Genomic DNA, 21,819 nt, shown 5'->3' with positions numbered 1-21,819 from the left:
GTTCTTCATTGAATGGAAATATGGAATACAATAAATTAGGAATAAAATAAAATAGTATCCGTTAGCTCCTTTTCTAAAAGGTTTTGATACAGCTGATGCTTCATTTGAATTTTCATATAGTTGATGCATAGCAATGTTTATGTACGAGGAATAATTTTTATAATGAAATGATTTTAGATGAAATAGTAATATATGGCCTGACTCAATTGCATATATTTTTTTTCTAAAAGAATAATAATGAGAGGAATGCTTAATTTTGGAATAAGCTTACTTCAATAAACCGTTGTATTCAATCATAATCGATAAGGAAGATTCAGGCCGTCACTCTATATGAGAATTCATTGAGGATAACTCTCTGGTTTGCGTAGCTTCTCAAGTGAAAACAAATTAATTTGGGAAACTATCAGAGTAAGAACATTATAAGGCGTATCAGATGAAATTAATCGTACAAGGATACCCAGAATTAATAACTACGAAATGTTAATTCCTCTAGACGAGTCCACTTGTATTCATTTAAAACACACTATATGCAAATGGATGAAAGGGAGTTTGAACAATAGGAAAGCATAACACCGCTGAAGCAACCAGAAATTGCGCTACTTGCTCTATCTAATACAACAACACGACTCCTAAACGAAGTAAATTCAGCAACTAATGGGTAGTGAGAACCCAGCACCCATCTATATTCTGAGTGTCAAGATGAGCAGAAAGGTACTATGTTCTAGTATGTCTGGAATTTGATGAGCTCAATTGAGATCATTCTAAATTCATTATTATTAGAAATACCTCAATTCTAGCATGCGTACTTGACTAACCACTGGAGGCTCTGGAAAAAAATGTATTCGATTAAGTTAATAAATGTTCAAGTCAGATAAATGATGAAAGATAAGCAAGCTAACCACATTATTAACATATTGTATCAGATTCAGAGAGAACCTGCATGCACTCTGGTAGATCGTCGTTCTTTGTTCTAACGTGAGTCTGCAGATTTAGCACAGTTGTCAGTTTTTTAATGTCTTCCTGAAGTTTCCTAATCATTTGGAAATCTAATTTGAAACACAATTAAAATGAGAAACCATCTCACTCTCCGTAGTTTGGTTGTAGTTTAATGTACTAAAAAAAACGGCTTTAATGAAGCATGGTACGGAATTTAACCGGTATTTGACTGAAGGATGAATTTAACTGCACCTTGTTCGTTGTCCAGATTGAGATGTCGAAACTTACCTCCATGACCATTTGGCAAGCATCGTCCTGGTTTGTAGCCAGGCAAGCAAGGATGACCAAGCCGGCTGCTATGCTAGATGGCCAAAAGGACAGCCTCTCATGATCTAGAAGAGAGAGAACCGCCAAGTACTTTGACAGCTTCTGTACATTTGCATCTGCTCTTGCTGCCTTGAGATAAAACCTAAAACAACATTAAAACACCTTTAAGTTCTACTCATCTTCCAATATGTTATAGCTTTATGGTCAGATCACAGAGGTAATGGCTCTATGGAATTGTTACCAGAGGAAATTGTGGGTCGTAGGAACAAAGCATTTGAATCGTAGAACTTCTTGGACAAGCCATTCCATCGCTACGACTTCACTTCTGCTGTAATAGTTGGTCCCTACCTTGAATGATACCTGCCGTATGCTGAAAAGAATAATAATACTCAGATTGCTTAAGTTTTGTAATAAGAACACTGTTACTCCCACGGCCCGACAGAAGAACCAAAGTATATAGCAAGATACTCCAAACATACTTACTCTCGGTCTGGTAATTCAATTATAAATTAACAATGAATTGATCTATCAACATGATGGTATGTCTACAAATTTCCTTTCTGGTCTAATTTAAATTTTTTAGGTGTAGTTGTGAACAAATATCTAGTCGGAAATTTACTTGTAATCATAAAACATTGCACCTGCTTAAGAGATTCAAATGGGTAAAATATAAAAGAGGAGAAAACAATTACTAGTCACCTGTTGTATGGTTGGTTCTCTTCAATGCGCGTGGCTAGGGTGATACTAGCTATCCCCGACAATTGAAGGTTTCTTATGCTCTTGAAGTAACCCCTGCTCAGGAAGCGGTCCATCAGGCTAACGCCCAAGAACAGGGTCTCATGCTTCAGATCCATAGCATTAGAATGCTGCTCCAGAAAGGAAAAAAGAAAAGATAAATTTACTCAATTCTGTGTATATTAAGTTCGTAAGGGATAGAAGTTCAATAATCCATATTAATTTTGTAGTTTTAGTTGGTTAGATGAGTAGCTATCGCAAAATGTCTTGACCCATGGCAAAAGATTTTTAGTTGATTAAGTGGGCGGTTGACTGTGGTTTGAATGTTGGATGATTTGACACCCCATTCAGATTCATTACATTTCGGCTCAGGTGATTGAGAAGCTGGAAATGATCCGCGGATTGTTCTCCTATCAGCATCAGATTAGCTCAGTGATGCCTTATCGTTGTCTTGGCTACCAAGAACAATATTTGTATGCCTCTCGCTTTCGGTGGCTCGGGTATTTTCACCTCAGGATGTTAAATCAAGCAGAATTTAACTGATTGTGGTTTTTTTTTGTGTTCCCTCTACTCTGTGGACTATGTTAGACTGTTAGTCACTGAAACTTAACGAGCGTAGTGTGTTTCGCCCTTGAGCGAACGGCAGAACAGAGTCGAACTAAAAAAGGACAAATGAAGTTACGAGGAGCATCCTACAATACAGATTAAATAATTGAAAAGATCGAGGAATCGCTCACCTCCACCATCCAGTTAACCATCACGATCCGTTGGTCTAGGATCAGGCGGCCCTGCTCTGTCGTCCTTCTGTATTCCTTGGCGAAGTCGTACATTGTGAGACATCCTCTCTCCCTACTCCGAAGCTTTTGATAGCTCTCCTCGTCCTCCTGCTCTTCGAACTTCATCAGCTGCACCAAATCCGGGGATTTAGCTTTTCATCTTAACTATTAAATTGGAGGAAAATTAGGACCGCACTATAACCGTGAACTCTTGAAAAGACTCGCGTTCAGTTGCAGGGGCTACGTGGTAGCTCGCAGAACAGAACTGCCTCGAGAGCTGATGGAGGAGGGATAAAGTGGCCGTGGGAGCGGCGCTTTCATGAGATTTCTTGGAGAATCCATCGGAAGAGGATGAAGAGGCTGCGATAACAGAGGAGGAGTAATTGAAATCGGTGAACACATCGCCCGAACTGTAGCGGCCGAAGAGCACATCCTCCATCTGGGAGAGTGTCATCTCGTTGCACGTTGAGTACTCTGACCTTTCCTCTTCCTCGCTCTCGTGTGAGATCCGCTCGGAGCAAGCGAGATCTGAGTCGAGGTCGCGATCTCCGGGTGGCTCCCTGATTGGCGCCACCGAGTTCTGAGAGATCTGGGACCTTCCGGCAGGTTCCTCCATTGTCGATTTACCACCTCCGTTGGCATCGGCGAAGGAATCGAGGCATGAGGAGAAGGAGACCTCGGGCTCTTTCTCCAACATTTTCGGCGCCTCGGAAATCTCATCACCGCCATTAAACTCCTCAACGACGTCAGATACATCAGCCACGAGATCGGACTCATTCACCTGGAACTTCGATCGCTTCGGATCTCGTCCGTTCTCACCCTCTCTAATTCTCCTAGTGTAAGATCGAGTAATCCGGTGGAACTCGTTCGGAGCAGCGCCACTGCCGGAGCTCCCGATCACTCTGGATTCGTGAGATAACCCACTCGAGAATCCAGTGGAGGAGGAATCTGCCTCCCCCTCCGCCGCTGCCGGATCGACAGAGCCATTGTCGGAGACGCGGTGGACGACCGGAAGGAATGCGACGCGACTGCGGCGAGGAAGCTTGGATCGCGACTTCGTGGAGGCGAAGGAAGCCTCCGCCGCGAGCGGCCGCTTCCTGCCGGTAGCGGCGGAAGCGTTGTTGGAACTTGACATGGAAGAGATAAAGGAACAGGGAGAGCGCACTGGCTGTAGTGGGAGTGGAGACTCGAAAGTCGAAGGGATATAGGGGTCGTTTGAGAATGACGTAAGCTGAGAGCGCTTTGCCTCCGTGCGAGGCCCGATGCGGCCACGTGTACAACTACCGATCCGTACAAACTACTTTACCTTCTCGCTCCGTAGCCCGAGGGGCCATCGAACGGTTGGTGTGCAAGTAGGCGGAAAGTTGGGGGTTCGGGTTCAGGTACAGTTTGGGTGCTCGGGATATTTTAAAATATCACAATTTTGTAAGCTGAAAAATAATAGAAATTAAAGAAAAATAACCGGCTCATGTATTTTTTATATTTAACACGTAACAACGCACGGGTCATCGACTTATAAATTCAAAGTGATATTCAAAAGTCGAATGATGCATTTAAGTCAATATAAAGGTAACGCATAGTGATAGAGGATTGACTTCGTTCGCGTTCCCCTGTATTGATTCATAATGCTATACGATCTTCCACCAACGTCCTCTGCAAGCAAAGACTCCTCATCTTCCAACTTTTTATTGCACACCATGTATTAAAATGCCAATCAAATCCTAAGCTGGGTTGGTGCTATGTGCCTGGGCTCAACCCTCACGAGGACTCCTGCGTTGCCTTTTGTGTCTACAGCTTCCACCCAAGGAAGGAAGAAGGCAGCGTCCAGAATAACAAACTGAGTATCCATGTGGATAGCAATGTGTAAGAACACTAAAGGAACAGGCTTCAGTTTAATTTCTGGTAACCCGAATCCATTTTGATTTATGAGGATTATGATTTCTTGTGTCAAACAATGAATTGCAAGATTTTTCCCAATGCATCAAATTTCATTGGCATGTCATTTCTTGCAGTGGCAATTTGATATGGCTGCTACTTTACACTAAGTAGTATGTGAGAAGATTCATTAAAGGTAATAATACCAAACAGCACATCATTATGATTGCTCAGCTTAGACTAAGCATGGAAAAGTTGATTAACAATACGGGAAAATTTGAAGGTGCATACAAGAGCATATCCTCAGGTAGTAAATGAATCCAATATTCCGGCTGAATTAGCAGTTTCAATTAAGCAGACAAAAGGAAATGAAGGAACAAGAGGCCAAGCTACCGTAACATCCACAATGACGATGAGCCTCCCTGATCAAGTTAGAATCTGCCTTCTGCCAAACCCATGTCACGAAGCTCCCAAGCCGGCCTACTTTCCGTTTCAATGTCTCTCTTGATAGCCCGCTGAATACCTTTGATAATGAAGAAATACTGAAACGTGGATAACAAATAGATGAGCTTGAATTTTTAGGGTTAAATTCCATCTTTCTGCATTAGGTTAAACTACAGAGATGACCTGAAATGCTAATATAAGAGGTATGAAGAACTTTCCCCTCTCATTTGGGTTGGGGCCCTCAATCAGCTTCTGGTCGACCATGATAGGCTTGCTCCCATTGGCGATAACTGTGGTGATTACTTCAACTAATTGCGGAATCCAAGCAGTACCACCAGGCAGAATCTACATTCAAAATTGTCAACTTAGTTATTATCCCGAGGGGTGGTATTGGCTTCAAGCGGCAAAAGATGAGAGTGGCAATCGGAATGAAGATGAACAAACCTTTTCCCCGTCAGCATTGGTATTGCATCTCCCACTGTTTTCAACCAGGGCAACATGAATGGGAAAATCCTAGGAAGAGAAAAATATCAAAGAATGTCATCCTTCACAGATAGCATAACACAAAAATTAGAAAATGGTGCGAAGATGAAAGAACACCAGAAGGATTTCAAAATATTAACACTATCTGAAGTCCAAAACATTTTACACCTACTTGGAGTAGGTGATATCATAGAATGAGCTTAGTCCAATTAAATACAACCAGAACAAAACCCAGACAATTCCAAGGATATCAGATGCCGTTCAAAAATCCTTGGGCTGTCAAGAAAGAAAAATTTATATAAAATCAAAGAAAGGTATGGAAGCACATCACTAAGCTTGGGAACTGGCCGGCAAAGTTCAAAATCACTAGTAACTACAACAATTATACCTGTGGAAATCGAGTAGCAGCACTACTAGGCAAGGCAATTGCCAATTTTGGACAATAACTTGAAGAGCCCAAGATGTTAGTGCCATTAAAGGCATCTTAATCTTGTTGGATATAATAAGAAATACACAAACTGTTTCAAGTAACAATACTCAAATTGAATATACAAAATCAAATTTTAAATATAAAAAAATTAGGTAAAATAGAATTGTTGTTGTGCTACTAAATAATGTTCCAAGCAAACAAAATTCAGGTTTGTAACTGACTGATATGCAGACAAAGATTGGAGGAACCGTTCAAATCAAACATTATGTTTTCTGCAGAAGATTCTCAGATTACTTTCTTATGAATATTTCTACTCAGAGAGGAAAAAACAATACTATGTAATACGTAAACCATTTAGGAGTTAATTAATATGTCATTGAATGATAAATTAGGTAAATTTGTCAGCATAGCATAACACACAGTAGTAATTATCAAGGGAAAAAGAAAAGCTTTTAAGACATTAAGAAATAAGATATTTATACCTCAAACTCTTGTTTATTAATTCGAGCACCCGAGCGAATGCATTTCAAAAGTGTTTCTGATCTTTTATTGAAGAATTCATCATAGTTCAAGCCATCAGGTGGAGATAGTTGTGCATGAGTTAAAACAACCAAAGACCTTTGCCATATTCTCTTCCCAAATGTGTCAGTGATAGCTTTGATAATTTGCTTATCCAAACTATCCACTCTATATGCATCCAACCGATCCACATATAGAAGAACATCAATAATTTTGTTCAAGAGAAACCTGAAATTTTTATCAGAGACAATTAAAAGTGGCAAAACAAGTGATGAGCATGCAAGCAACCAAAATAGAAGAACAAATCTTAATACAAAAAGAAGAAATTTTGACCTAAGAGTACCATCAAACATTTCAAAATGAAAAGCGGTCTACACAGATGCATATGCACATATGGCATGGGACCCATCACATATAGTGTACATATGTGGGCCCCAATGCAGTTTGCATTGGTAATAATCAGGAGCAGATCCATATGGCTTCATATGCAATTATCAACATATGTGGTCAGCATATAAGAAGACCCAAAAGTAGAAACAATGGTTCATTCAAATAAGTTTGACTCAAACAAAATGAAATAAAAATCTTGATCTCTTCAAACCATTCAAAAACAATGAGAACTTTTGTGATGCCTTTCTTTTTCTCCTTTTTCGTGTGATAACTCATAAACATTAAATTCACCATTTATTTTGCACGTGTCAAATGATGGCGTGCTATAGATCTATTCTACATTGTTGATTATTATTTGTATTATATTGCATAGCAGATATATTTTTATTCAAAATTTTGGATCGGGTAGGTTGATAAATATATTTGTGTTGTATATATTAGACTCTTATTAATATAAATAATTTTACAATTTTTTTAAAAATTGACAACATATGCCACTGAATATCACATATGCATGTGTTATGCAGTTAGTTGAATACATAACACTCACATTTTCTTTTCAGGGTATTGATCATCTGCTTAGAAAAGAAGAAAAATAATAGCACAACAGAGTACCAATCACCACATTTTCCTCCTAGCAATGCAAGTATATGGCACAGTCCTAATGCTATATTGGTTAAAGATAGCTCATGAACATAAAATTTGATTACTGGAAGAGAACAGGAAGGGCAGATCGTTGATATTATCATATAGAAAAATAATCATGATATTGAGATTTTATTCTTCAAATCAAAGGCACGTTGCGGCACATGCATATTCAACCTCCAAAACATACTTTCAGCCTTTCTGGATGATACCCATGGTCATATACACACCTTTTTATGATTTCAATAGCTTGCTCGTTTACATATCCACCTTCAACAAGCCCTGGAGTGTCTATGATATTCAAGGTAAAACCTGCCCTAGTACGAGAGCACATCATAGGTCTCAAACCTTCAGACTGCAAAAGCATAAATCAATTGACAGCATCCAGACAACTAACATTAAACCTGCATTCAAGCAAAGACGACAAACCTGAAAAGCATTAACAGTCGCCACCCTCTCCCCTAAGATTGAATTCACAGTGGATGACTTCCCAACTCCGCCCTTTCCCATCAACAGAATTGTCAAGGTGCTTACATTCTAGAGAAAACAAGCATAGAAAATTAACCCAAAAAAAAAATAAAATAAAGGATCTATAAAAGAGTTATTTTAAGAAAGAAGAACCTCTAGCTTTAGTTTTCCTAACAATTCGTGCAATTTGTTCTGCGTTGCAACAGGGAACTGCTGGATTCCACTCCATTCGCGAGCAATTTGTGCTGCCATAACCTATCAACCTAAAGATTTCAGCTATGGACATGACACAACGAAAGGATAAAAAAATCTACCAAAACTAAATATTGAGTTATCTGAAGACAACAAAGAAAGTAAATCAGAATCCTATTTTTCCCCTAAAATCTGCATATCTGGATCATAATTGCGAAGACTGAGCGAGAAAGGAAGGAAGATTGGGATTACCACTGGAGATTAAATCGCCGAAGAAACTAGTGAGACGAAACCTCAACGGACTCGCAACCTCGAAAAGAGAGGGGGCTTCGAGGAGCTGGGAAGCGGAACCTCCAAGGGTTTTGCTATGGGCTTGCAGGAGAGCGACGATAAGTGGGAAAGGGTAGATAAGATGCCGTGCGGAATCGGGACCAGAATAAAATAATAGGCTAAATTTGTCAATCTACATTGAAGCCCAATTAAAGCCCGATTGACTCGAGGGCAATGTAACAACCATTTCGTTTTCGTTTGGGGTTCTTAAGAACATGAATCAAAACGAAATTCTCATAAGAATAATAATATATTATTTGCTCGATTATGTAAAATAATAATAATAATATGCATTGGAGCAATTTTCTTACGTCGAGATTGATCAAATTGACTAAATTTAATTTGCCTCAAGTTTGAATCGTAATGTGTGAGTTTCAATGTTTGACAATATATGAAGATTGTGTTGACAATGTATGAAGATTACAATCGTTCGTTTGGAGAGATTGATTAAGATTTACCAGTTTAATGTGAAAAAAGGTCAAGTAGGTCAAGATTGATCGGATACTTGATTGGGAAGTCCAACGGGAAAGTTGACAGAAGATGAAAATCCAAGTGGGTCAATGTTAACCGGACACTTGGTGGGAAAGTCCTGTGAGTGAAGACAGATAGAAGGGAAATCTTGGTGAGTGGAGTCAGGTAAAAGACCTAATGAGTAAAGCTAGGTAGATAGGAAATCCTAGTGAGTGAAGTCAGGTGAAAGACCTAGTGAGTAAAGCTAACCAGATGGGAAATCCTGGTAAGTGAAGCCAAGTGAAAGTCCTAGTGAGTGAAACTAGGCAGGTGGAAATCTTGGTGAGTGAAGTCAGGTGAAAGCCCAAGTGAGTGAAGCTAGGCGGTAAGGAAGTCCTAGTGAGTGAAGTCAGGCACGTGGAAATTCAGATGGATCCAGGGTGACCGGACACCTAGGGGGTGTTTGGTTAAATGATGGGAATGACTATGGATATGGATTTGATAGTAGGGTGGAATGAGAATAGGAATGGAAATGAAACCCATCAAGTTATATGAGTTTGGTTGATTCCCATAAATCTAGTAATCATTCCCAAAATGTCATTCTCAAACCCTCAATCCAAACACTATCTTTTACCATCATTCCATTCCCTCATTTCCAAACCCATCAACCAAACACCCCCTAGTGTTTGGAAGTCTAAGTAGGTCAAGAAGACCGGACACTTAGCACGAGACGATAAGTCCAAGTGGGTCAAGGTTGATCAGACACTTGACACGAGGAGAAAAGTCCAAGTGGGTCATGGAAGACCGGACACTTAGCACGAGATGGTAAGTCCAAGTGGGCCAAGGTTGACCGGACACTTGGCAAGAGGAGAAAAGTCCAAGTTGGTCAAAAGGTTGACTAGACACTTGGCACGATAAGAAAAGTCCAAGTGGGTCAAAGAATTGACCGGACACTTGGTAACGAAGTTCCAATAGGTCAAGGTTGATAGATGCTAGGCACAGGCGAGTCCCAACAGGTCACAGTTGACTGGATATTGGATATGAGAACCCTAGACTTGAGTTAGTCAAGTGAGGGTTGGTCAATCGATCAATTGATCAATTGAACCAGAGCTCAATCGATCAGCCGATCGATTGGGGTCATGTCAATCGATCAGCCAATCAATTGGAGGTCATTTGCGCAGGAGAGCAATGTGCTCCCCAATCGATCAGTCGATCAATTGGGCTGCTCGAATCGATCAGTCGATCGATTAGGGTTCGATTTCTCGCAGTAACGTGAGGAAAAGCCGGAATCGATTGGTCAATCGAATTCGGGACTTTCTATAAAAGCACAGAAAGCCTCTAGATCGATCAGCTAATTGATCCAACTACACTCAATCATTGGTCAATCTATTGGGATATGACCGTTGCATAGGATGTAGGTTTGGACGACTAGGATCATTGGGATCTGACGTGGCAATCGATTGAGAGGAGGTCCAATTGATTGGGAGCCCTAGATCACGAAATATAAAGACGACAACGAGTTCAAATGAAAGTAGTGCATACAAGGGATCTTCTCCACCGAGCTCACGATTCTTCCGCCAGTTCTTAAAACATCTTGGAGACAAGTGTTGCTGCACTTCCAAAAGTCAAGAGGCATCTACAAACTACAAGAGATCAATCAAGAATGTTTTCATTTGTATTATCATGTAATTACTTCTTTTTTGAATTGTATGCTTATGAGAGTCTTGTATGAGATTTCTCCACCTCTGGTTGTTCTGAGAAGGAGTTTGTGTTCATAATGGAGAGTACGCACTATGTGGATCCTTAAATTAATCACCTCTTCTTGAGGTGAATACCAAATCAATCCGTATGTTAACATTAAGAGCTTGCTTGAAATCTATTCTACTGTAAATTATCATCATCGAAGCACGAAAAATTATTCATCCCACTCCTCTCTAGTTTCGAAGTGACCCCACAAAATGTGTAAGAGAAAAGGTAATGACAGCGTTCACTCAGATTATATAATATAGTTAGTAAACACAAAATTTACAAGCATCACTATCGTCTTTAATTAAACTCGTTTTTGACGATGACACATGGCAACAAAAGTACATGATTTACAGCAAACTTCCTTCCACTCGACCAATAATTATATGACTTGCCGAACAGATTCCATGTCGCAGGCAGTTCCATCGCATCTTTTTTGCTGAAAAAATAACTACAACCAGAATTGAGGCTTGTTTCATGAGCACCCAACGTGGTGACTAACAATATCGAGAGACTAAAAAACGAATCCCACGAAAATTTACTATCCACGCGAAGCAGACTAGCAACCAACGGAGCAACCACCGATGACATGCTTGATAAATCATCCGGCCAAGTCTCTACCTGCAGTACCCAGTATCAGTTAGTTAAAGATCCCACAAAATAAAACTATATTGATTGTATATCACATGCTGTAGTGAAGCGTGAATGAATCTGAGTTGATGGAGGCTCCTCTTGAATTGTCTGCTGTGCTACTCCTATAAATTTCCAAATTAAAGAACATGACTAGTTTTTGAATATTAACAAAAGATAACTAGTTCAAAGTCTACAGAGATTCTTTAATTTGAAAATTTAAGGGATAGAAATACATTTCTAAAAGCACACCAGACACTTCAAGGAGCAACTCCCTCACTCGGACTTAGTAATTACTAGAAAAGAAATTTTAAAAAGGTATTGTATTAACCAAGGAAATGCTTATATCACAATTGAAAAATATAATCCTTACTAGCAAACCAAATGGATCTATCAACTAAGCCAAGACAACCAAAATTATGACCTATAAATATATACTCAGCAATTATCATAATGTAATGGGCAGGAGGGAATCAAGTACTTACAGAAACATACATGAAATTCACTTGTAACTTGTAGTGGCACACGGTCCACTTTGAAGTGCCCCATAAACATCTTGATTTAGAAAATAGGCATCATCTCCAGTGTACGTGATACCATTAGTCAATTCATTAGTAGGTGATTCAATGTCATCCACAGCAAAACGGCTTGGCAGGCAAGTACCTTTACCAACAAAACCAAGATTTTTCCCTTCCCCTTTATCTGACAATATCACTGACATTGTATCTGTGGCTTGAACATTGCAAAAGTCATGCACATTAGACTGACCAATTATACCCTTTGAACTTGCCAACTGCCAACTAGTGTTGCTACCTGTGCTCAATAAAATATCTGAAGTGTTTGTTTCTGGAGCCAAGTAACCTGCGGTAGCTAAATTGTGAAAGTCTCCATCTAATATTTGTGCCATGCTGGATGTTACCACATTTGATTTTGTTGGTAGTCGGATGTAATTGAAGTGGGTGCTGTCTTTGTTCCGAGTAGAGTTATGGTTCACAAGGACATCTCTTTGTGTCTTTAATGTGCTTGACGACTGTGATGGAACTACAAGGGAATTGTGATTCATAAGAAAAGTTTTATCAGACTGAGATTTGTTTGCTTGCTGACAAGGGATTGTCACAGAGCCATAGTTTACAAGCCCTGGGTTATTCCCTAATGAAATGCTGGTATATGACTGAGAGGGAAGAATGGTAGACCTCAAGTTTTTAACATCATTCTTCTCCATTTTCATGCTGGTGGATGACTGAGGAACTACAACAGAATCTTGAGTCATTGGAGCAATAGCATTCCCTGCTTGGTAACTACCTGAAGATTGAGTTGGGACAGCAACAGAGTCGTGATTAAGCATAGGATTCACCGCAACTTGAAAATTGTCAGATGGTTTTGTGGGGGCAACCAAACAAGATGGTTGCACATTAATTGCATGATTGGATTCTGATGAGATAGTTCGTGAATGTGGCTGTGGCTGTGGCAGTGGCAGCATCGCCATGAGCATATTACTGTTCTGAGAAGCATCTAGACCTCCAAGATTGTTCGATGAACCGACAACACCAAGGTTATTAGAGGACCAAACTGGAAAAGAAGATAATTCCTGACCCTTTAACAAAGGCTGACCAAATGTTATTCCTCGTTCAAAACTAACACAACTGTTCCCTTGAACCAGAGCTTGTTGAACTACTGGCTGATTCATTGATGGCATAGTCAAGCTGCGAGATGGGCGTCCTAAGAGTTCATCCTGTAAGGCAGCCAGGGTTTGTGGAGAAATTTGACCAGAAACTGCCATAGTTTGAAAATCCAATCTTCCCAGCTGACCCAACTTTGCATTTGAAGAAGCTCCGCATAAAGTATTACTAAATGAATTTTGTTGCTGAGCCACTCCACTTAATCTCTTCAGGTAAAGTCTGAATTTCTGCACGTATTTAAAATTATAAAAGGTCAGACATATTGGAATATTATATAATTTGAAATTTATAGAGTAAGAAATGGTACTTGTATACATTTGATTATTAGTAACTTTAAATTCTATTCTTTAAAAAGGAAACACTTGATTCAGATAGGCTGAGGTAAATCCCAAGAGGCTATTTGAAAGTAAATGTTCATTCTTGATCTCAAATTCACAACTGCAAACTAAATGACATAACTCGCTAATTAGTATCAAATGGATGATTTTAAAAATCTCAAAGCAACTCTGAAAAGATAAAGGTTTTATAACAGTAAATATTAAAGACCCTCAAAATGAAACAAATAGATCAAATTAATCTAATGCCTAAACATAGAACCAGGAAATCAAATTTCATTCCGTGGGCATGGGTGAAATTTTTTATTCTGTTTGCTGACTAGTACGCAATGCCCTAATAACACTCAAATCTCCGCCTTTCTCCTCGATGAGCAATGAGATGCCAAAGATGACACAAGAAACACATCGAAGAAACTATGAGAAGTAGACTAGGGTTCATGAATTTTAAATATCCTGTTTGCTGACTAGTACGCAATGCCCTAATAACACTCACATCTCCGCCTTTCTCCTCGATGAGCAATGAGATGCCAAAGATGACACAAGAAACACATCGAAGAAACTATGAGAAGTAGACTAGGGTTCATGGCTTCTAGTATGCCTCTTCCGCATTTCTATCTTCGTCCTCAACAAGCAATGAGATGTCGCAATGATTATAACAAAGCTAACTAGGTTCCAATACGCTTCTTCCTCTACATTTGCCCCCTCTACTCCTCAGAGCGACCAACACTGGTTGAAACAAAGTGACATTGTTCTGAATCAGCATTGTTCCAGCATGTGTCTGAAATTGAATCAGGTTGAAACCTTAGACATTGCATAGAGCTTTATCTGCATTTAAATTTTGATGTTTCCTTTGTCTTTAACATTTCCTGTTAACAATTCCATAGGATCCTTGATAGGCTACAGCATTAATATAGATTTCTTTTCATTAAAATTTTCATAGTTGTAGAAAATAATATGAAGTTTTCCATTTATGTACATCCCTTTGTCATTGCTCTCCCTTATATATTCCACATCCAAGTAATGAGACCTAACGAGGAGAAATACTGATAGTAAAGTGTACATTTAAGATTACATAATTTTGCATTAAGGGAGAGAATATGGGAAGAAATAAAAAGTACAAATTTGGTATCGACTCTGGGAGAAACAACATTTTGGGAGATAAACAAAGTGATTAGTAAAGTACTTCAATTACAAGATAAAAAGGTGAAAAATGAAAAATGAAAGTGATGATGAACTTAAAGGCATAATGGTATTTTAGGAGAGAGGAAATCAACTTCAAGAATGTGAAATCATTTCTAATCTTCCTGTCTCATCTAATTTTTCCATCTAGTGTTTCCTTTTTACACAGTTACCTCTCTTTTGCTCATCACCTTGTTTTCTCTTAAATTGGGCCATATATTAGTAAGGAACAAGAGAAGCAAACATGGGTGCATAGCTGAGAGCCACACTTTGGGCTACTCTGGTGAAGCAAGAAGGATGTTGCAAATGATGCTATGAACGATGAGAAACTAGCTTCTCTATAACAATGAGATTTCTTGGCAGCAGAGGAAAACAATATGGCAGAGAATCAAATCATGAGGTGTTAACAAATCCAGGCAACTCATTTGCAAGAGATCACACAACATTGTTAGGGAGAGTAGATCAAAGGATGCAAGAGAGGCAAAGCAATGCTTCTGCAAGGCAGATCTCTGATTATGATTGGTTGGTGCTTGAGGGTGTTGAGATCTGTTCTACGTTATATTTTAGTTCATTTCTTGTTCAAAGTAATTCATGCAGTGAATTTTAGATTGTTCCAACTGTGGTTGCAGAATTATATTCAAAGTTTGGAATATTATATTCATCATAATTATGAAAATTTGATATTAGAATGATACAAAGTTTGGAATATTTAAAATAGTAAGATATTAAAATTAAATATTATCAATTATAAACGTCAAATACAATTCCTGAATAATAAATTGTAGGATTTTATAATCCCACATTCATATCCGATCAAATTCTATAAAACAAAAACAACGTACTAAGATCCCAATTCTAGCAACCTTGGTTATAAGATTTGTTGATGCTGATATTTAGAGGAAAGAAAAAACCAGTGCATTTACATTGATATTATAAAACAAATTGTCTCCATCAAACCATGATAGTCCCCATTATTTGAGAATGACTATCATCATAAAATTGCATCTAATAGACAACTAACCCATGGAAAATTACCAATAACAAGAATAAGTGTGTGCAATTAATTGGAACAAAATTATAGAGCTGAGTTAGTAGCAGTTACTAAAAGTAGCTAGGGTCAAACCTGAAGATGGCTAGCAACATTTTCTCTCGTCAAACCAGGAACATTCATCAATTCTAGGATCCTCTTAGGCACTGCCTCTGCAATATCCAGACGAAAACATTTTTAGTAAAGCTTGTGTATTATCAGATTTGCTTTTTTTTTTAACTTTATAAAGGCATGGGTTGAGAAAAGTCCATACTGTCTATTCCTAGTTGGTTCACAGCATTAACAAATTGCTGATGGAGTTCAACAGACCACACTACCCGTGGTTTTTTAGATGAAGTTGGATCTACACTGTCTAGTTCAGTATCATCATCTTCTTTAGAATCTCTTTTCTTTTTCTGATATTTCCATGAGCTATCTGGCCCATCATTCACTGTGGAAGTATATTCAGAATCATCAATGATATGTCTGTTATGTTCGCTTTCCTCCACACTACCTGAACGTTCAATTTCTTTATTCTCAAACCATTTTCTTCTAACAACATGTTGCCATATATTCTGTAGCTCTTCCATGCGGACAGGCTTAGATAAGAAATCACAGGCCCCATGACTTACTCCTTTCATCACAACATCAAATCTTGTATCACTAGACATCACTGCAGTATTCATGAATAAATTGGTATAAATATGTCCTGACTATGCTTTGAAGAAATGACAAATTCAGAGAAATTACTTACTGATAACAGGAAGGTCCATTTCTAGACCAACTAATTCAAGTAATCGAAATCCATCCATATCAGGCATATGGACATCACTAATTATTAGATCAAAAGCACTCTTGTTTTCTCTTAGAAGTGATAAAGCGCTCGTAGCCTCAGCACAGACTGTAACTGCAGGAGTAAAACAACCATTACTCCAACCATAGTCATCTAGAAGTTTCGAGTAAATAGATGACCAGAGAATTTATCTTTGCTATGGCAAGTTTGGTGTCAAATCATAACAAGAGTAAGTCCATCATACAGAAAACCTCTAGTTGCTGGTCATAAATTTTGTTACTGTCTTAAATTCTGTGACATTAAATGAGAAATTGCAAAATAGAATTGTCTCTGTCAATTGTTAAATGTTCAAAATGGCAGTGTAAGGTCACATGCAAAATGGATGAGAAACAGTCAATTGTATGTATTTACGCTATTAAGTCATTTCATGGAGGATAGTAACAAACTAGTAACACGGAAAGAGAGAACAAGAGAACTCAACACCAATAGAAGTAATGATGATTTTTGCCTTTTTTCCAAATAATAAAAAAAAAATCAGTTGGTCTCATGCAGTTTTTGCTGTTCTCCAATAATAGATAAAATCAGTTGGTTTTTCTCACCATGAGATTATCAAATAGGCACCATGACTGTGAATCATGTCAAATACTATAGCTAGGTCCCGTAGTATCTAAATAGGGAGGATCCCTAGGTTGTGTTTGAGAAAGATTAAAAGGAAAAAGCAAAACAGAAGTAAGAAAATATAATATGAATTTGAAGAGATAAGAACTTTAAGGAACTCTCATTGTCTTTTGATCCTTTCAGTTTCTATTCCTACTCCTCTTATCTCTCCCATTTCTATTCCTCTAAGTACAATCTAAATGGTATTGAGATTGTGCTACACTCAAACTTTGTCTGCCTCAAGACAAAACTAATTAGATAGCTAAGGATATGAATTTGTTTCCAGCACAGATTCATCCTACATGGAGAAAACTGATGACATAAGCCCCAATATCAAACAAGAGATCCCTCCAATTGCTATCAATATTAACACAAGTTTTTACAGGTATATGAAATGCAAGATTACAGTTGCAAAATAGTAATTTGGCAAAGGTGGCATCCTCAATATCTTGTCTCAGATAGCTTCTTCAAAATTAGGATTGGTCTCAAGCCACATCTTTGTTTATATCAGCTACCATGGGTGGATGCTTCTTATGCACGTGTCACAGAGAGTTGTTTAATCCCTCTGAAATTTTATATTTGTAATGGTAAAAAGTGATTTCAGTGCACATATTATTTGAGGTTGTCCTTGGCTCTTTGATTTGAGAGTAAAATATAATAGTAAGGCTAATACTCACATTTCCAATGATGGGAAAAAGATTATACTCATTCAAAGATCTAAGGTTGTCCTTCTAAACTGAAGGAGTTAAGGACTAGTATGATGATGGGTATAACTGAATTCAAAGATCCATGAATTGGTCTATCACTAGAGAATTGTGAGGAGCTTGACATGACTCCTCATTGAAAGGCTAACATATCTGTGAAATTATCAATGCATTTTACTCCAAGAATGAACATGCGTAACAACTCCATTAACAGATTCAGCATTCCCAACTCTATAACACTACAAGTCATACAGTTTGACTAGGTCAGTGGCACTAGAGTTGGTTAACTTGGTAGTTTTCTAATTACCCTAAGAAGGAAGTTGTGCATAGAGCTTTCATTCTCTTCCACAACTTATTTATCGATATAAATTAAGATAGTTGAGACTTGAGAGGCCGATAGGTTGCTCCGGAGAAGTTTGGTTGGTAGTTATTTCAAAATCAAATTGTATTTAGTGATGAATGTCAGAATGGGTAGTCTTCAAACTTCTTTTGGAAAACAACTTAGATCACCCAATGATTTCATTGCAATGATTTACTAATTGCATTTGGGAAGCATATGTGAGACCCTAACTTCATACATCTATTCAACAGTTCTGTTACAATTTTTTGTCATTGTCATACTAATTTTCTTATATGTAGATTGACTTTTCTACTTTGATTTGGCTTTTACTGTCAAATTCATCTAGGTTGATAGTTTCAGCATAAGTACTAACCCAACTACTGAGAGTTCTTCAACATGAGTTCAAGCAGCGAGTTTGGGATTGAGAAATTTACACCCACACAAGCTAAACCTGATCTTTTGAGATACATTATCTAATTCATCGAAGATGAATTTTCCAAGCTGAGGAGAATGAAATGGATCAAGTGTTGTGGATGCCGATGGAATAAGTCTTAATTACCATCAATATCATTTAGTTTCTAGTTTGAATCATCAAAATAGCTTAACAAAGCAGTTGTGTCAGCTGAAAGACTATGCATAGTATATAGGGAGTTTATGGATTAATTCTTCCCCTACATTAGTGTGTTCTTGTGCAATAATATCAACATCTTCTTCATGTATCTACACAACTTCTTGAGATCAACAGCAGTGTTAATTCACCATGACTTGATGGCAACCAACTTCTCCAACAAACCAAGGCAGGTGCAAGGCTCCTAGTTTTCCTAACATCCCTGCTTCTTCCTGCACCAACAACACAATCCCCTTCATCTAACCACAACATTCAAAGATCAGGCACTTTGTTTTGGACATCTCTGCTTCTTGCTACGCAACCCCCTTCACCACAAAAAACATGTACTAATTTCTGAGACTTTGTCCTTAAATTTTCATTTTCAGTAAGTGTTAACATGTGCGCCATGTGATGCACTGACTCATGGTTATTTTGTAGTTTTGACTTCTTCTGCGTCCCTACTCATTAGATCGCCTATGGTGTTGATTGATATGATGTTGATCTACATCACATGGACAAACAAATCAAGGAATACACGTTTCAGCAAAAGGAGACCAGGCTGTCCAGAAAAGGTCCACCGGGGAACTTATGCGTGGAGATAGAATTTATACTTTGTCAGAAGGAACAGTAGTAGTTCAATCAATGTTTCATCAAAAGTCTTAAAACCCAGAGTTTCGATTCCCTGCGAACTTAGAATCTTAAATATGGCAAATCAGATAAACAGTCGAATTCAAATCATTATCCGAAGCAACATAAAAACAGAAACACCATAAAACAATCAATAGCACGCGTGAAAAAAAAGCACGAAGAAGAAAGATCGCACATGGAAGAAAAAGCCTAAAAGGAGCGAACTTTCCAGGACACGAAAGTTGCAAGGAAGGACTCACCGTCATACTGGCAAATAAGAAGCATGCGCTTCACCACCGTCAAGCAGGTCACGTCGTCGTCCACCAAGAGGATCTTCATACCCACCGGGAACTTATCGGAAACCCTTTCACTCTCAATTTTTGAGTTTGCAAAGCCGGTCCCCATACTTATGTTCTCCGTCGATTCAGAACCCTCACGCGTTCCAACAGACTCCCCCAATCCGAGCAATCTCTACAAGGGTTCTTCAAATCCCACTTCGAAGTTACCTCTTTTCCTCTTTCCCCCGCACCTAACCTCCATCCCCAGGTTAACCTGCCGAAGAACAGTAAGACTCGATATCGTCAATCCACCGCCGGAAGCTGCGGTGAAAAGTCAACGGGAAGTCCTCACCGCCGCAATACGACAGAGATTCGAGTAAACAAGAAGGAAAGATGGAGAGGGGCCAACGGCGCGGGGATCCAAATCGCGGCTTCCTCGACCAATTCCGACGCCCAGCTCGATCCAGAGATCACCAGCCACCAGGGTGAGAGGGTGGAGAGAGAGGAGGAAGGAAGAGAGAGAAAGAGAGACCACAACTGGACTGTCCTTTTTTGCGATCCTTTCGCTTTCTTTAAGAAGAGTGATGAGTTATTTGATGTCTCTGAACTCTGAAGACTACAAAAGACGGTAAATTAAAATAACCAATCGTAAAGCAAGACCCATCAGAACCCTTCGAAGTCTAGGTTGGCCCCCTTATTCACGCTAATAAACTTGGCGGTAGATTCCTCAGGTATAACCAAACGTACTTAAATCACATTCAGAGATGATGTCTTCATAAAGCAAAAGAAACCAATAGCAAACGCTCGATTCCGAGCAATCATCCAACTATCAATCTGTCCTGTCAATGGACGAAAATGTGGGACCCGTGGGTCCGACTGTTTCATAACCAATAGATAATAAGGTAACTTGGGAATTCGGAAACCGGAAGCGCGTTCCTCGGAGAGGCTGTACCGCAAAGCAAAACCAACCAATGGGGAGATGCCAAGTGCCATGAAACCGGTCTCAATTGGGAGGTGCGAGTATCCATGTAGAGTTCCGATTTTAAATGAAAATATGATTATGATTATAATTATAATTAATTATACATAGAGAAGAAAAAATAAATATTGAAATAGCATTTAAATTATATAAAATAAATTGAATAAAAATAAATTTGTAGATTCAAAGTTGTAAGACAAAAAAAAAATAGTGCAAAAAAAAATAAAATGAACATGAGGTGGGAGAATGAGGGGATGAATTTGGGGCATTTAGTTGGAAGGACATGGAGAGCATGATTGGGAGTAGTCTCCTTGGGCACCTACCTTATTTGGATTCTTTCTCATCCATTAGGTGGATGCATGTCTCTTGTAGGGCCACAAAGAGACTAAAACATTATTGGTTCACTCAAGGTGGTACTTGGCTTGGTGGTGGCCCCATCAGTTGCTTGTGTTTGTGCCAAATGGATCGGTTCTTGACTTGTGGAATTGGGATTGAAATAGACCCGAGCTAGATATGATAGGATAAGGCATGTATATAAATTGATGGAACAAAAGACGTGTATACAATTTTTTTTTTCTCCCCTTGGACGGTGCAATAGTTGAGATAAAATTTGATAGGGGTGTCAATTCGGATGGGTCGGGTCGGGTTGGGTCGGGTTGAGTTTTTTTTTTTTTTAACCCAACCCGAACCCGACCCGAACCCGAGTTCAACCCAAAACACCTCAACCCGAACCCGAACCCGACCAACCCGATCAACCCGAACCCGACCCATATAACCCGAAAATTCGATTCAAAATGACTTTTTTGGGCTATTTTCCCTATAATTCTTCACTTTTATCTCAATATTCCATCATTATCATACAAACATGATATTAATATACATAAAAACATCTAAATTTTTAAAATAAAATTTGATTTAACCCCCAAAAAAAACCACAAAACCCTATATTTAAGTCAACCCGGGTCAACCCGGGTCAACCCGAACCCAACCCGACCCAACCCGAGACTCTTTTACTCTCCAACCCTCCAACCCGAACCCGAAAATGCCCAACCCGAACCCGATTTTTTTCGGGTCGACTCGGGTTGGGTCGTCGGGTCGGGTTCATTTTTGACACCCCTAAAATTTGACATATTTAAGTTGGTATTTAGTTTAGAGGTTTGAGAATGAAGGAATGAATTTATTCCCAAACTTTATGTTTGGTTGATAAGAATGAAATCAAGATTTTAGAATGAAACTCC

At 38.8% G+C, this 21,819-nt stretch overlaps 3 protein-coding genes across 7 annotated transcripts; all 3 read right to left on the bottom strand.

The window, feature by feature from the left end:
- Positions 1-480: 480 nt before the first annotated feature.
- LOC122027528 (cyclin-SDS-like) lies at positions 481-3,943 on the bottom strand. The gene is made up of 7 exons (XM_042586517.1): positions 2,977-3,943; positions 2,736-2,903; positions 1,963-2,129; positions 1,505-1,633; positions 1,225-1,405; positions 937-981; positions 481-826 (listed from the first exon to the last, which is right to left on the bottom strand). The coding sequence occupies exons 1-7, from the start codon at positions 3,907-3,909 to the stop codon at positions 794-796; spliced, it is 1,656 nt and encodes a 551-aa protein (XP_042442451.1). The 5' UTR covers positions 3,910-3,943; the 3' UTR covers positions 481-793.
- Positions 3,944-4,809: 866 nt separating this feature from the next.
- LOC122027591 (translocase of chloroplast 34, chloroplastic-like) lies at positions 4,810-8,634 on the bottom strand. The gene is made up of 8 exons (XM_042586579.1): positions 8,473-8,634; positions 8,182-8,283; positions 7,990-8,097; positions 7,791-7,915; positions 6,489-6,753; positions 5,538-5,606; positions 5,277-5,438; positions 4,810-5,191 (listed from the first exon to the last, which is right to left on the bottom strand). Exons 2-8 carry the CDS (start codon positions 8,278-8,280, stop codon positions 5,081-5,083), a joined length of 939 nt encoding a protein of 312 aa, XP_042442513.1. The 5' UTR covers positions 8,281-8,283; positions 8,473-8,634; the 3' UTR covers positions 4,810-5,080.
- A 2,327-nt stretch (positions 8,635-10,961) lies between these two features.
- On the bottom strand, positions 10,962-20,190 carry LOC122026432 (two-component response regulator ORR21-like). Of its 5 annotated transcripts, none has more exons than XR_006124146.1 (7): positions 19,585-20,190; positions 16,351-16,503; positions 15,871-16,269; positions 15,693-15,769; positions 11,862-13,282; positions 11,433-11,501; positions 10,962-11,367 (listed from the first exon to the last, which is right to left on the bottom strand). XR_006124146.1 is itself a non-coding variant. In XM_042585172.1 (7 exons), exons 2-6 carry the CDS (start codon positions 19,727-19,729, stop codon positions 11,879-11,881), a joined length of 2,178 nt encoding a protein of 725 aa, XP_042441106.1. In that variant the 5' UTR covers positions 19,730-19,876; positions 19,955-20,190; the 3' UTR covers positions 10,962-11,367; positions 11,862-11,878. The 5 variants fall into 5 exon arrangements, 3 of the variants coding, with proteins under 3 accessions (XP_042441106.1, XP_042441105.1, XP_042441107.1); XR_006124147.1 differs by having other exon boundaries at positions 11,872-13,282; XM_042585172.1 differs by lacking the exon at positions 11,433-11,501 and having other exon boundaries at positions 19,585-19,876; positions 19,955-20,190.
- Positions 20,191-21,819: the final 1,629 nt, after the last annotated feature.

The sequence above is a fragment of the Zingiber officinale genome, chromosome 10A, assembly GCF_018446385.1.
Source record: "Zingiber officinale cultivar Zhangliang chromosome 10A, Zo_v1.1, whole genome shotgun sequence".
NCBI classification, from domain to species: Eukaryota; Viridiplantae; Streptophyta; class Magnoliopsida; order Zingiberales; family Zingiberaceae; genus Zingiber; species Zingiber officinale.
The sequence above is the reverse complement of the archived record's forward strand: the minus strand, read 5'-3'. Positions and strand labels throughout refer to the sequence as shown.

Excerpts from the sequence above, each read along its gene's own strand:
- LOC122027528 (XM_042586517.1), bottom strand. The coding sequence starts at position 3,909 with ATGTCAAGTTCCAACAACGCTTCCGCCGCTACCGGCAGGAAGCGGCCG. Across the intron at positions 2,904-2,976 it reads AGTCTTTTCAAGAGTTCACG|CTGATGAAGTTCGAAGAGCA; the intron begins GTTATAGTGCGG and ends GATTTGGTGCAG. Across the intron at positions 982-1,224 it reads CTTGCCAAATGGTCATGGAG|ACTCACGTTAGAACAAAGAA; the intron begins GTAAGTTTCGAC and ends CTAAATCTGCAG.
- LOC122027591 (XM_042586579.1), bottom strand. The coding sequence starts at position 8,280 with ATGGCAGCACAAATTGCTCGCGAATGGAGTGGAATCCAGCAGTTCCCT. Across the intron at positions 7,916-7,989 it reads CGACTGTTAATGCTTTTCAG|TCTGAAGGTTTGAGACCTAT; the intron begins GTTTGTCGTCTT and ends ATGCTTTTGCAG. Across the intron at positions 6,754-7,790 it reads GCTATTGAAATCATAAAAAG|GTTTCTCTTGAACAAAATTA; the intron begins GTGTGTATATGA and ends TAAAAATTTCAG.
- LOC122026432 (XM_042585171.1), bottom strand. The coding sequence starts at position 19,729 with ATGGGGACCGGCTTTGCAAACTCAAAAATTGAGAGTGAAAGGGTTTCC. Across the intron at positions 16,504-19,584 it reads TCTTATTTGCCAGTATGACG|TTACAGTCTGTGCTGAGGCT; the intron begins GTGAGTCCTTCC and ends TTACTCCTGCAG. Across the intron at positions 16,270-16,350 it reads AATGGACCTTCCTGTTATCA|TGATGTCTAGTGATACAAGA; the intron begins GTAAGTAATTTC and ends TGAATACTGCAG.